This window comes from Carica papaya, chromosome 4, assembly GCF_054855325.1.
Source record: "Carica papaya isolate Zhongbai chromosome 4, ASM5485532v1, whole genome shotgun sequence".
Classification (NCBI taxonomy): Eukaryota; Viridiplantae; Streptophyta; class Magnoliopsida; order Brassicales; family Caricaceae; genus Carica; species Carica papaya.
In genome coordinates, this window is record NC_142312.1 from 24,370,388 (window position 1) to 24,386,321 (window position 15,934).

General features: G+C 37.6%; 1 protein-coding gene across 5 annotated transcripts in view; it reads right to left on the reverse strand.

Moving 5' to 3' along the window:
• LOC110822791 (callose synthase 3) overlaps positions 1-15,934 on the reverse strand; it is a 42,667-nt gene that overhangs the window by 2,115 nt on the left and 24,618 nt on the right. For 3 of the 5 annotated variants that reach the window (XM_088218333.1, XM_088218334.1, XM_088218337.1), the window contains 8 exons: positions 5,113-5,232; positions 4,916-5,034; positions 4,725-4,808; positions 4,169-4,281; positions 3,856-4,085; positions 2,945-3,742; positions 2,807-2,857; positions 1,406-1,591 (listed from right to left, as the gene is read on the reverse strand). In XM_088218333.1, coding sequence (XP_088074459.1) covers positions 1,406-1,591; positions 2,807-2,857; positions 2,945-3,742; positions 3,856-4,085; positions 4,169-4,281; positions 4,725-4,808; positions 4,916-5,034; positions 5,113-5,232 — 1,701 coding nt within the window. Of the gene's footprint in view, positions 1-1,405; positions 1,958-2,806; positions 2,858-2,944; positions 3,743-3,855; positions 4,086-4,168; positions 4,282-4,724; positions 4,809-4,915; positions 5,035-5,112; positions 5,233-15,934 lie in introns of those variants that run through there. The other 2 variants (XM_088218336.1, XM_088218335.1) reach the window with 2 other exon arrangements.

Consider the following 15,934-nt stretch of genomic DNA (forward strand, 5'->3'; position numbering starts at 1 on the left):
CCTAGCTCAAAACGGTTTGCCCTGACTCAACACAGCTTGATTGGGCTCAAAACAGCTTGAATCAGCTCAAAACGACTTGATTTGGTTTTAAAATTGCTCGGGTTCGGCTCTGAAACAGCTCGGATTTGACTCTAAAACGGCTCAAACTTGCCTCTAAAATGGTTTGAAGTCGGCTCAAAAAACAGCTCGAAATCGGACAGATCTTTGAACGTACGAGAAAAACAGAATGACGTGGGCTTTTTTACTGGCACCTGTAGATGTACGGCTGTAACTTTTTACCAGCGCATATAACGTGCGGCTGCATCTTTTTAATGGTGATTATAGATGTACGACTACAACTTTTTACCAGCACTTACGGTTGTGTGGTTATATATTTTTACCAGCGCTTTTGAATGTGTGACTGCACTTTTTTTACTAGCACCCGTGATGTGCGGCTTCAGTTTTTACCAACGCATGTGAATGTCCAGCTGCAGCTTTTTATCGGCACTTAAGAGTGCAGCTGCACTTTTTACCAGCGCTTCCAGAGTGCGGCTGCATTTTTTTTACCGGTGCCTAAACTGTCGCCGAAAATCACCGTAAACACCATAAAATACATCGACAAGTTCAAATCCATGTTGAATGGTGATGAAAGTAGATATGGATAAAAGGGTATCAACCCAACATATTGTGCTATTTTAGAGTTTTGAAATGACCCTAAAATTAGAAACCTAAAATAATATTATTTGACTCTGATACCATATTGATTTATAGAGAAAAAACAAATAATTTTATTTCTCACCCTTTAATTTGTTACACTTGGGTATTTATAAAATTTCTAATCTATTAGTAAGAAAATTATTATTCTACTATAATTCTAATAATATGAAATTATTATTTTCATAGAATTCTAATTATATAATACTAATTAATTAATCAAATAACAAACTAAAATAATAAAATATCACATTCAATAGTCCTATAAAGGTAGATGCCACTGCAGTCTAATCCTACTTATCATATCTTAGTTTTTCTTTCTCATTAGTAGGCATATCTATAAATACATGCACTATTTTCTTTATCTTAATAACAAGAACAACATTTCAGTTTATTATTTTAGCAGTTGTTGATGGCAACATATGGAAAACAGATTGTGTGAAAGAATGCAAAAGCAGAATCACATTTTCAAATCATCTTGAAGTACTTGAGAAGAACTTTGACATCAAGGATCAAAAAGATGGACAATAAAAAATAAAAAAGAGAAAAATAAAAGTTATCATAACAACTTTTGTGATCAAGACTATGGGAAGTTACATGACAGTAAGGCAAAAACTTAAGGAAATAGAGAGATTTACAAAAAATTATTTCATTTTTTATTTTTAAAAAATATTAAGTATAAAGATGAACAGAAATGAAAACATATACTTACCAGGAGCATTCCCCACCCAGTAGGCATGAAGGCAAGAATGCATACAATTATGTCCTGAACAGTCATATGGGGTAGTGCAATCAAAGTAACCAGGATGGCGACAAAAGTCATAAATATCAATCCCTTGATTAGCCGGAACATGAGTTGGAAATTTGCACTGAACTTTCTCCGTCCAACAGATACAGTCTAAGGAAGAAGTACATTTTAAACATAGAAATCCAAATTCTATCAGGAGCAGCAAAACAACAAGATCATGTTTTCACAGAATCATATGTGACACTAACATAAAACAGGGAACCTAAATAATATGCACATGTGATAAAGGCTATGAATCTAGTACTTCAATGCAGGTTTCGGTTCTTGCGGGATACTTACTTTCGGATTACTTAATTAGCAGCAAATGTGTAAGTCATTGAACATTAGAAATCTCGAACTTCCTCCTATTATAGTCGTTTTGGGCTCTTCACTTATTTTTTCACTTTGCCATTCTCCTTGAACATAAGAAATCTCGAACTTACTCTTACTTTAGGCGTAGTCAGTGTGGACTTTCCACTTGCGTTTGGTAAGTGGCAACAAACATAACAAGAGCTAAATAAGAATAGTAAGATATTTTGAGTGTATGACACTGGGTATATTATCTCTTGACAAAATATCATGTATAATTTACCTAGACACCCTAACAAATTTGAAGTTAATTTGGTCTGCTTTTAAGAGTTTTAAATTCAAATTATAAAGTTCATACTATTAACATTCTCTGACTTGAATTAATTAATAAACCAATTTAATGAAAATATAAACATAAATTAAATGGAATATAATTTGTTTAAAACAATAACTATGAATTAAAATGATAGTTGATCAATAAAATTTTTATGAATTAATAATTAATTCGTAAAATCCTAAATAAATATGTAAAAACCTATTAAAAATAGTAAGAGAACATGAAGTGAATTATGGTAGTGATGGAGGAATAAGGTTAATTTTGGAAGAAATTTGTGCTTTGATGACATGCATAATACTCTTCCCATTTTTCAGGAGCAAAGTTGTTCCTCGAAAACATGGTTTTTGTAATGCATTATCTTTCTTTTTCGCTAACAAAAATAGGACTATTCCAACTTTTTGAAGTCCAGCCTTGTAATTTGGGGAAACCAATTCTACCTTCCATTTTATTTTTCTTTTGCCCTCTGCCTTCCAAAGAAGAACAAACTCAGTAATGTCAGTGATGCATATCATTTTGCTATCTAATGCAGACATGAATTACTACTGTAGAATGACAATATAATAAGAAACAAAACACCTGATAACATAGTTCACTCTGTGTTAGACTGGTCGATGATGTATGAGGGAAGCACTTCTAAGAGATATACTCTTTCTAAAGGGTATAATGGTTACGCTACTCACCTTCATCACAAACAATATCAGAAAAATCACGAGCCATGATATGCCATAGACCTAATATCAAACGAAAGAAAAAACTTTAGCAATTTTAACATGAAAATGAAAAGAGTATACAGTTATTTACCAAAGTTAAAGGAATACCAGGAAGCTTCTGGTCCTCTTAGTAATAGTCAAATGATAGACAAGCCCATACTGATAAATAAAGAATCGCAGAGCTAACAAAATTTCAACAATGATCCCACGCTTTCCAGAAAAACGGAGATGTTCTTGCTCCTCCTCCCACCATGATTCCCAACTTTTTTCTGGGGGTACCCCAATGCCCCCAATATTGTTTATCCACTTATTCCAGTCAGTCCAATCATCAACAATTTTTTGCCATTCAAAACCAGAAGGATTGAACAGGAATGGAGCAAAAAGCCATGTTCCCACCATAAACCACATGGATATAGTAATCAAGATATAAGCAACTGCACTTCTATAAGGTTGACCGAAGATTTGGCAAACAATCAGTAAGATCATCATCTCTATACCCTTGACAAAATGGCTACGTGAATAGAGCCTGTAATTGTCAGCAAACTTGGCATGAAACACAACAAACCCTCGACCTGTAGGCCTATATTTTGCACCTCCATGAAGCAATGTTCTTCCATAGTAGTGAGTCTTTGTTCCAAGAGAGAATGTGAAAAATACTGGTGCCAGTTGTAACTGCATCAGCACAAACTCACTTAGTGCAGTACGGAAACCCCTTTCCAGCCCAATTTCCATTAGCATAGGCAAGGCCATAAGAAAGCCAATCTGCACAAAAGATTGAGAAGCAAGAGCAACTTGGAGAGGTTTATTGTCTCGAATTGCACGTTCCTTACTCAAACCTTCTTCAAGTCCACTCAGAACAAGATAGAGGCGGCCATAGAGGAATACATAAACAGTGAGCACAGTGATCTGCCAAAACAACAAAATAAAAAGCTCAGAATCTCTCAAAACTTCCGATGTTTAAAATCATCAGTAAACAAAGATAATGATATCTAACCAAGAAAAGAAATGTTGCAGCTCACCAGAGTGCTGAAGTAGAAACCAACAGTGGTAAAGTAACATGACAACATTCGGAAAAAGTCAAAACGGTGTCCCAGTCTATATATATCTCGGCTCAATGTCTGTTCCCCATTACCATTTGCAATTTTGGCCTCAAACATAGAAATATGATTGAGACCCACATCCCTCCCTTTCCCAACTTGTATGTATTCATGATGGGTCACATTGCCTTCACGAAGCGTTGAATTGAAGCCTAAAACATCAATCCAACAATGGGAGTTACCCAGTTGGAAGATCACAAACAGAACCAAGGGAACAGCATAAACATCAGTATACCTGCAAATATATCTTCACTTAAATTGATCACCTTGGATGCTTTGCTGACACCCCCTCTCGTCAGGTGAAATAGCCTATCAAATACATCTGGATGACCATAGTGGAACCGAACCCTAGATAAGCAACAGCATAGATATTAAGAACATTAAGCATAAGATAATAACAACTTTTAACAAAGAAAGGAACATTAGGCATTAGTAGTATTTGTACTACCAGAACCAGAGATGACTCCTAGTAATATACAAGATATCATGCACATTACTGTACAGATGAGATTCCATGAGTTTGATCTTAGGATAAATATCTCTCTCTGCATTTAATTTAAAGATGATCATCAAGGTTCAGTTTTAAGAAAATGATCTTCCTCCTTTTGCTAGATTACTGTGGCTTCAGTGGGCTGATCAAACTTGGGTTAAGAACTAAGGGCATGACATTAAAAGTTCAATCAATCAATTCGAAATTCCGAACATGATTTGGAGGTGCCTCCCTTGCCCCCAAAAGAAATAAAGGAATAGTTGAAAAGTTTTGACTTCAAGAACTAGGAGAAATAACTGACCTTAATGGGTTTGCCAACAGTCTCTGACCAATAGTCACAAAACTGTTTTCCTGATTTGACATGAACCATGCGAGAGAGGAAACACTGAAATAAAAAGTAAAGGATTATTTAGAATTAAAAATCTTCCAAAATCTGGTCATAGAAGAGAATCTATTACAAAATACATTCAATGACAATGTTTGAGTACTTACGATCCTGTAAATATGTGCTCTCTAAGTCCAAGAATGGTAGGGTATCTCACACCATCATGCTTTTTAAGAAACTCTTGCAGTAAATTTCTCATTTTTAAGGCTTCTTCCATGTAATTATCCTACATAGACATCTCAGCAAACTTAAATAGATCAAGAAAACGATATAATTGTCCCAGGTGGAAAAACAGTAAATATACCTGGTTCATATCTATTGTTTGCAAACCTTCTCCACGAGTGAAAATGATTGCATGATTTTGGTTTTCAGGCTTTCCCTCACCCAGAATAGCAGGTCCTGGAAGTTTTATCCGATAAATAACCTGTTGGAACATCAAGATAATAAAATGGGTGAAAAAGGTGAAAACTCTTATGAAACTCCATGCACCAACAATGACATTTTATAATTTCAAGAAAGATGGTTAGTTAGGATCTATATATTAAAAATTAGAAATTTGAAAGATCCTTTAGCTGCTATGCAAAAATTTCAAGGAAAACATATTCCTCAGTTCTATATATTGGAGTAAAGAAATTCAACCCTATGACCAAACAGTATGCTGGGATAAGTTGACAAGTATAACACATTTTGGCCAATGTGAGCATCCACATGAAATAATAATAATAGTCATAGTAGATAGGACCCACTACATCAGAAATCAAACATCAGATGAGCATAAAGTTGACAGTTTCACTTGACACCATCTCTAGTTAGGGATAGCATAATGGTAATCTTTTCCTCCAATAAATGGGTGCTTTCGACCATGATATGTCCAAAATCAATAAATAAATACTGACAATTTTGATGTGTACCATGATCTGTAGTGTTTGAAATCTGCAATATTGCTGCCACAACAGTGTTGGACATGCCACAACAGTGTTGGACATGCCACAACAATGGCGTGGTGTTGGATCCGTGTCCAACACTTCATGTGCATTTCAAACACTTGCTTCAAAACTAGAGGTTTTGATGTATGATAATATGAAGATGATGATGAATACTCTTAGGCTAGATGTTGATGTAGACTATGAAAATGGAGCTTTTTTCTTCAATGCTTAAATCTTGAAATTATTCTGCATAAGTCAAAGTCCATATATTTAATTAGTATCAGCCTCTTATTTTCTGTTCCATTTTCACTATAAATATGAACCTGTTATTCTTTTTCTGCTAAAGGATATACTTCCTTATGTCTCTTAGCTTCCTTATACACTGGCATTAGCTCAATTTATTTTAACATATTAAATAAATCCAAGTACGATTGTCCAAATGTTTGGTTCTTATTGACAAGGGCTCTATACCTTTGACTAAAAAAAATTGCTGTATCAGACAACAAAAGTTAAGAGCCCAAGCAACATTGGCCACTATTGCAAAAGTGGTAGAATGAACCACTTACCAAGCACACATATGAGGAAACATGCCTGCAAATATCGTATCACTTTATGGAGTCCCACCTTGAATTGCACTGAGAGTCTACTTCTGGTGGTCATTTAGATTTATTGATTAGATTGAAGAAAGAGAAAGGATTCTGTTAGCATTTTTTGCTTGGGAAGCTTCATGGTAAAGGATTTGTTTTTTGAAATAAAAGTATGAAACTTGTATTGATATAAGGTGCTAAGGGAGCGCCATCCATGTACAAAATTTATATCTCAGTTAGTGTATCTACAATGTCAACTAGATCATCAAGACAATCAAGGCTATGCCCTAATAAGTTAGAACCAAAGTAATGAAACCAGTTGTCCTTAACTTTGTTGAAATCATACTCAATTCCATCAAAAACCTTGTTGTTCTTTCTTTCCAGATGACCCAAAAAATAGTAAGGGGAATAAATCTCATAGATTTATTCTTGCTGCCTAAACCCTCCCAGGCATTTAGTACAAACATTTTCTGCCATTGCCCAAGAAACTCCCAACAGTCCAAGAATCATGTTCCAAAGATTGTGAGTAGTCGGGCATCTCAAAAGAAGATGATTGCAGGTTTCTGGGGCATTTTTACATAGGAAGCCTCTTTTCATCAAATTGTCCAAGGTGAGAATCCTCTCCTTGGCGGCCTCCCAAGCAAAAAAAGAAATCCTTGGGGTAGCACCAGAATTCCAGATGATCTTGGAGGGAAAGGATCTAGGAGCATTCTGGTTATGGCCATCCAGAAAGTAAGATAGTGATTAAACAGAGAAGTGGCCATTCTTATTGAGGTTCCACAACAGTTTATCATCATTGTCATTAAGAAAAATTCTGGCCAAGATGAGAAGTAAAAATTCATACTGTTCTAATTCCCAATAGTTAAGGTTCCTCGCAATCGGGATATTCCAGGAAACATAGCCATCAAAACCAGCAGCTTCTCTAACAGTGGCAGATTTATTTATAGCTAAGGCATAGATAAGAGGGAATCTGTCCATGAATTTCTCTGTACTGCACCAAGTATCCTCCCAGACACGAATTTTTGTCCCATTGCCAATAGAGCATTTAGAGCGGCCCAAAACAGTACCATTCATGCTGATGACATTTCTTCACAAACTCAAACCATAATTCCTGCTCTTGATACTAGTAAGATCATGGGGATTGTCGTTATACCACTTGCAATTGATAACCTTTTTCCATAAGCTGTCACTCTCATTCCAATATCTCCAAATCCATTTACCTAACAAGGCCTTGTTTAAATTGTTCAAAGATCTCAGCCCCAAGCCCCTGTTCCTCAGCAGCTTCTTTAAATCCGACCATTTAACAAGATGATATTTCCTCTTATTATCAGTATCAGCCCAGAGAAAGTTGCATTGAAAGGCTTCCAATTTTTTGGCAACTTTTGAAGGAATATGGAGAACAGATAGGTAATAAGTGGGAAGATTGGATAGAGTGCTTTTAATGAGAGTTAATCTGCCACCTTTAGACAGAAATTTCTTCTTTCTAGTGGCTAATCTGTTGTTAAACATATCTCACACTGGTTCCCAACATCTGGAGCCATTATGTTTGGATCCCAACGGGACATCCAGGTATGTAATAGGAAGAGAAGACTTTTTGCAGCCCAGAATAGCACAAAATAAATCTTCAGTGGTGCAATTCCCCAATTCCACTAATTCTGATTTACGCAAATTGATTTTAAACCCTGACACAGCCTGAAAGCAAAGCAGAGAGCATTTGAGGAAAACGAAATGGCTTGTGTTCGGTTGATAGAAGATTAATGTGTCATCTGCAAAAAACAAATGAGATATTTCCATATTATTGGTGTTGTTTTCCACTGACAGACCCCTGAAAAGCTGGATAGATTTAGCACGTTCCAGGATTTTGTGCAAGGCCTCCCCGACGATTATAGATAGAAAAGAGGAAAGCGAGTCTCCCTGTCTCAGCCCTCTGGAAGTAGTGAAAAAGGAGGCAGGCTCACCATCAACCAAAACAGCAAAACTAGTAGCTGTGACACATGTTTTGATCCATTTTCTCCATTTGCTTCTGAAACCCATTCTCTGAAGCATGTAATCCAGAAATTGTCAATTAACATGATCAAAGGCCTTTTCCATATCTAATTTGCATAAGATACTTATTGTGTCGGAAGATGTTCCACCACCTCATTGGCTATAAGAATAGCATCCGTAATCTGTAGCCCGTTGACAAAAGCATGTTGGCAATTACTGATGATGTGCTGAAGCACCATGGATAACCTGTTAGTCAGAACCTATGATAGAAATTTGTAAATGCAACCAATGAGAATTATAGGACGGTATTCATTGATGTCCATGGGTTGAGCTTTTTTTGGAATCATCACTAGGAAGGTAGAGTTGAGAGATCGGACAAAAGAACCGTGAGTCAAAGTCATTGAAAAACTCAAGAATGTCTGGTTTGATTACCTTCCAAAACGTTTGAAGAAATCTGAAGTTAAAGCCATCCGGTCCCGGGGCTTTATCTCCCTCACAGTTCTTTAGGCAAAACCAAATTTCCTTCTTGGTGAAACCCTCTTCAAGTTCAGATTTTTTGGCTAGGTCAGCTTTTAGGGAACATTTTCTTTCTCTAGCCGTGTTAGTCAGATTACCACATTCTTCTTCTCTGTCCAGGATATCAACTTCACAAATCAAATCAGTAATGCTCTCTTCTTCTTTCTTGCCAATTTCCTAAGCCTATTTTTTAATTTCCTGCTTTAGGACCTTGAGCTTGGTAGCAATTCTGAAGCTTATAGTCCCCTCGTTGAAAGTATTAGTCCAGATGTCAGTGACAAATTTTTTGAAGTTGTCAAGACCCAGCCATTTGTTGTCCAGGCATAAAAGAACAGGGCCCCATTTAATTCCATCCATAGAAAGAGAGATGGGGAAGTGATCAGAGGTAGCTCTAGAAAGGACATTTTGACTTACACTAGATAACTCCAAGAGCAGCTTTGAGGAGATAAGAAATCTGTCTATTCTTGAAGAGGAATGATGGCTCCTTTGGTTGCTCCAAGTCCACCTTCGCCCTTTTAAGGGTAGGTCATTAAGATCAAGCTTGTCAATTAAGGCCCTGAACTCATCAATGTCGTTGATGGAGCAACTACTTACTGATCTTTCAGAAGACTTTAGAACCATGTTGAAGCCTCCACCAACAATACCCTTCTCTCTCCAGCTATTTTTGACGTGGGTTAACTCCTCTTCAAGTAGAGAACGCTTAGTCGGATTGCCTCTGCAATACACTTCAGAGAAGTACCAAGAACCATTATCGTTGTTAGAAAAAAGACAAGAGATTGATGTTTCACCTGAGATAACATCTAGACACTGTGCTTTATCTTTTCTCCATATAATCAAAATTCCTCCAGCAGCACCTTTAGCAGGTAGAAATTTCCAATCAACATCAACCATTCTCCAAATGCTGTCAATCGTTTTATCAGTGATGATTTCTATTTTAGCCTCTTGAAGACAAATAATAGTTGGCTTCCATTTATTGAGACAGCCCCTTATGATGTGCCTTTTCTTATGGTCATTAAGACCTCTGATGTTCCATGATATAATTTTGTCAATCATTTAACCTGAGTAAGTTGAACCCTGCTTTCTTGGATTTCTTGCTTCGACCCTCATAATTGATAGAAGACTGAAGGCACTTTAGTTCTCTGGACCCACTTTCTTTCTGCTTCTTCTTATCATTCTAAAGCAACAAAGGCTTACTTCTGCAAGTATCAAGCTTCATTTCCAACTCCAAGGATAGGGTTTTAGCCTCCATTCATACCAAAGGAAGAGGCCTCAAGAAATTTGCTGATACAGAAGATGTTTTGAGTGATCCAATCAGAGAAAATTTGAGAATCACACCTGTTCTTATCTTTCAGAAGAGTGTCTAAAGATTCAATGACATCAGTTAGAACTCTGTCATTGCTTGTGATTTCGACCTCCAGAGGAGTGTACTCATGTACAAATTGATGCACCACCATCACGAAATCTAAACCAGAAAGTTTCTCTTCTACCATACACATGGATGGGCTGTGTAAGGTAAAACGGGTTCAGCACCCCAAGAGTTTGAACAGAGGACATCAGCGGCCATGTCATGATAAGGTTTAGGGTTAGGGCAAACTAGATACAATGACTGAAAATAGTTTTTAAGCAAATTTGAAATCTCAATTTCTTTGTCACTAAATTTATTATACTGGGGCATATCTTCATATCTGCATCTCACTCCCTTTCTCATATGATGAATGCTCTCTAGTGGGGCATTCTCTAGAGCGAGTCATTGACCTGCCCTTTCGTCCTCCGGTCGGCCGCTGAGGCCGTTCATGGTGGGGGTTTGGCTGTGGAAAACAAATCGTATGATCTGGTATGTGTGGGGAGGAAACTGGATGGTTTGAGAATAAGTGAGAACAGATGAGGGTTCAGCAAGTCGATTTATCTAGACAAGATAGAGTTTGAATGGCTTCTGGACGCACTAGATGATTTTTACTGGAAGCGCAAGAGGGGTGTTTGGGCAAAACATTTGGTACGTAATAGATATGAGCTTGGATTTCGTATGGTAAAAACTCCCGTGGGGAGCATCTAGCATTGACGATCCAGCGGAACATGAATGCGAAAAAAAAATTTTTCCCAAGCGGAGAACAGGGAAAGTTTTGGTGGAAGTTGACGGTTGCTATATTTGAACTTGCCAATAAACCTATTCGTGCTCCTGTTTCCAAATCGAGAGCAAATAGAAATTTGTAGAAGCTTGTTAACAGTGTAGCATCGATGGGTTCCTTGTGGAAAGCCGCTTTTGCATGCCCACATTGCTCGGAACCCATACACTTCTCGGGGGAAGCAGGAGGTGTGAAGTCGTATACGGCAGCTTTGGAAATGAAGGAAAGGAGAAACGAGTAGGGCAGACACACTTGGCCGGGTGGGTGACCCGCGTTCGGCCCAACCCTGAATCCAGGAGCCCCAGTGTTTTATTAGAGGATACGGTTAGAAGGGAGGGTGCCAGTGCTTTGGTGGGCCAAGCATAGAACTATAAAGCTAGGACTTTGGGCAGAAAATATTATACATAGGCTAAAAAAGAAAGGTGGATAGCAAAGCCTCGCCAGAGTAACGAAGACCATGGAGAAAATTGTTTAAATCACACTGTGCGGCCCGTTAGTTTCAACCCGATGCAAAGCGAATCATACGGTTTAAAGGGTTTGGAAATCATTTCGTCCGAAACTAAAGACACAAAGAGAGTTCCAAGTTGTGGAAGCCCTAGAGGAATCGAAGAGGTGTGTGGAGGAAGGTGAAGATCTAACGGCTGAGACGCATGACTTTAAGGTGGGAGAGGAAGAGGAAAGTGAAGTAATGACCAGACTATCTTCTATTGCAGAATCGGAGGTGGAGGACAGTGATGGGGATGATATCAGATTAGCAATTGTTTTACATGAAGATGATGTTCAGGCCCAGGCGATAACATCCTCAGTCGACCCAAAAATGGAACAAATTTTAGCCCTTAGTGTGGAAGGTATTAACCTAATCAACGGTATCCGGTGGACTGCTCACAATGAATTACTCAAAACATTCAGAAGTTTAGCCGCATGATGGGGATATCAATGGAAGGTATGGAATCTCAAGCTTACCTAGTTTTTGCTGAAATAGAAAAAAAAAAGAATAGCTAAAAAGGTTCTAGGGACAGTGGCATCTAAGGGAAAGAAAAAAACTACTGACAAAACTCTCAGGGAATTGAAGAGGTCGGAAACATCTGTAAATTATGAAGGGAGGAGGATAGAAGCTAAGAACAATGGGGGGAAGAGTACATTGATTATGAATGATAGGTAAGATAATTTCATGGAACGTGAAGGGAATAAATTGCAAAAACAAGAGGCTTACTATCAGTGGTTGTCTATCTAAGTGGAAGCTGGATATTGTATATTTGCAAGAATCTAAAGTGGAGACTTGTTCTGTGTGGTGCATAAACAATTTATGACGAATAAAGGAGAAAGATTGACATAGTATACCTGCGAGTGGTACTGCTGGGGACATTATTGTTATGTGGAGAGAGGATAGAGTAAAATGTATTGATATGTTGAAAGGGGAAACCTCTCTCTCCTGTATTTTCAGAAACTGTAATGGGAATTTTGTGTGGGCATTTATTGGGGTCTATTGTCAAGGGAATAGACAAGAGAGGGAAATGTTGGGGAGAGAACTTGAAGTATGCAGAAGACAATGGGGTGAGTATTGGATTGTTGGAGGTGATTTCAACATGACCATAAGGAGAGAAGAGAGAAATGGTGGTACAAATTCTGATTCTGGATCCGAAGTGTTTAGAGAGTTGGTTGACAATTTATAGCTGGCTGAGTTATTGCTGTCTAGGAGACCTTGAATTCGGACAAATCTAAGAAATCAACCTGCTTGCTCACGCATCGACAGGTTCCTCCTCTCCTCAAATATGTTGATTAAACTCTCGAGTGTTGTGCAAAAAACCCTTCAATGCCCTATCTCAAATCATTATCCCATGTGTTTAGAAATGGATAGTCAACAGTGGGGTCCCATTCCATTTCGAATTAATAACAAATGGTTAATTGATAAAGAATTTTGTGCTACTGTTGAAGAAAAATGGAGAAACACTGAGGTAAAGAGTAAAGCTAGTTTCAGAATCGCCTATAAGCTGAAAGCTTTGAAAGCATGGATTAAGGAATGGACTAAAGAAAAAGGAAAGAAAAATGGCGATGACAAAAAAACACAGTATTTTCGTACCATGGCTAACCAACGAAGAAGAAACAACTATATTGCAGATTTATGGGTTGATGACAAAAAAAGTGGCAGGTAATCAGGAGTTAAGAAATGCTGTCAGGGCTTTCTTTTCAAATCTGCATAAGGAAGAATTCAATAGGAGACCCACTCTTGATGGAATTAACTTCAAGGTTCTGTCTAAGAGTAGCAGGAAGATGATTGAGATGGAATTTAATGAAGAAGAGATTAAAAAGTCCTTGTTTTTATGTAATGGTGAGAAGGCACCGGAGCCGGATGGATTTAATATGAAGTTTCTACAAAAGTTTTCGCATGTGATAAAGGATGATGTATTAGAGATGTTTAGGGACTCGCACAAAACCGGTAAGTTCGTGAAATCCTTAAACTCCACTTTTGTTATCCTTATTTCCAAAAAGAAAGATGCCAAAAGCTTCAATGAATTTAGACCAATAAGTTTGGTGGGATGTATTTACAAACTCATTGTGAAATTTTGGCTATAAGGCTTTCAAGGGTTCTTGGAGAGATTATTGGAGAAAGTCAACATGTGTTTGTGGGAGACAAATATTAGATGTTGTCATGGTGGCAAATGAGCTGGTACATGACATGGTGGCTGGAAAAAAAAGAAGGTTTGATATATAAACTTGATATGGAGAAGGCTTATGATCATGTTAGTTGGAAGTTCGTGGATTATATGTTGTGTAGGATGGGTTTTGGCCACAGATGGAAGTTATAGATACACACTTGTATGACTACAACATCATTTGCAGTCCTTATTAATGGAGGACCATCAAATTTTTTTAATGCATCACAAGGTCTAAGACAAGGTGATCGCCTATCACCACTGCTATTCATTTTGGTTATGGAAGCTCTTAACGAATTGTTGAACAGGGCGAAAGATTTGAAATTAATCGAAGGGGTTAATGTGTATAGAGAGGCATTTCGAGTATTGAGATTTCTCATCTATTTTTTATGGATGATACTTTAATATTTTGTCAACTTGAAATAAAGAATCTACTACACTTAAGATGTCTTTTATTATGTTTTCAAGATGTCTCGGGATTAAAGATAAATCTGCAGAAGACAGAGCTGGTCAGGATCGGGGGAGAAATGAATGGTAATCTATTCGCAGATGTGATGGGATACAAGGAAGTTTCTTTGCCGATTACATATTTAGGGATGCCCTTGGGTGACAAGTATAAAGAAAAATCTACTTGAAAAACAGTGGTTGAATTATTTGAAAGGAAACTTACTGGTTGAAAGAGGAATTTTTTTTCTAAGGGAGGCAGACTCACTCTTATAAAAAGCACTATGACCAACTTACCTATTTACTACTTATCTACTCTTACTATTCCTGTTAATATTGCTAAAAAATTAGAAACCATTCAAAATAGGTTTCTGTGGGGGTGATGATGAGGAGAACTGGAAATTCCATTTAGTTAAATGGGAGGAGGTTAAAAGGCATCCCAGATATGGGGGGTTGGGAATTTGGTCCTTGATGGATTTAAATGTGGCTCTAAAGGGAAAATGGTTGTGGAGATTTTGTATGGAGGATGAAAGATTACGGAGGAGGATAGTTGCGAACTCTCATCGACTAAAATGGCCTCTTGCTGCTCCGAATTAGTAGAGGACAGGATCGGATTCTGGCTCAGGTTCGGGTGAAGATTTTTTACCTTTTCTCTCCAAGCCCATTTCACCTTTTGATTCACCCAAGTCGGGCTGCCTTTCTTTTTAGGCGTTCGACTTGGACCAACCTAATTAGTCCATTTTTCTTTTTCCGCCCAAGTGTACCTAGGCTTCTGAAGCTGAGAGGATTTCACATGGGCTGAAGTTGTGAAGGCCATTTTCAATTTCCTGCTTGAACCTGTTATTTTTTTAATTTCAAAAAATGGGTTGTTGGCTTTCTAGGTCGAGTCAGGTGCATTCTTCCTCGCCCGCTTAGGGCTAACGATAGTTGAGCCCAAAATCTCCACATATGACTTCATCTCTGTGACTGGGATATTGAAGTGGTAAATGTGTTTACAGTTCGGGCACCTGAAAGATAAATGAGACGATTCAGGTTAGTTCTAATTAGAGAGTATAGCTGAGACAACACGTTCTCGGTTCCCATAAAAGGGTTTTTCAGAGGCGTATCAGTGAGCTCAAATATGGTCTTCATAGTGCACCACCAAGCACCCACTTCAAACCCATTTGGGATAAAAATTCTTTTGACATATTGATCTCTTTCCTCGTAAAAGACAAAATTTTTATCCCTGCTATTCCATATTAACGCCAGAAAGAGATGCCAATGGTGACCCTTGATGTTTCTGCCCCATGCCACTCCACTTTTATTCCAATAAAAGTCCTTTAAGCAATTAATGATCCATTCCACCTCAATCTTGTTAAGAGCGATAGATATACGGTTTCCTCTACCATTTTCGTATATTCTTAGCCCATCGAGCTTCTTTCTGTTGCAAACAAAGTCAAAGGTTTTCCTCCCAATTTGAACAAAACGTTTGATGTTTTCTGGAAGCATTTTAGGAGTGGTGGCCGACCTCGTAGAGCGAGGCCCTCGAGAATGAGATGATGGAGCTTGTGTGATGAAAGTAGAAGGGAGAATTGGAGAAGAATGAAGGAGCTGAGAAGAGTGAGGAAGAAGAGTAGCTTTTTAGAGATAGAGCAAAGTACTAATATTAAGGAGAAAGTGGACATAAAGGATTCATGGTAAAGGATTTTGACTACATATGATTTTAAGAAGCAAGGAGAAATTTTGCAGAAAAAAAGATCTTAATTTCAATAAATTTTCTACTAAGATTTTTTTTTGTAATTATTCTTATTATTTTATATTTTTAAGTTACTTGGGTTGTTTAGTTTTTATTTCACCAGCCATTATAATATTTTAGTTTTCTTTTAGGTAGATTTTAAATATTATAAGAAT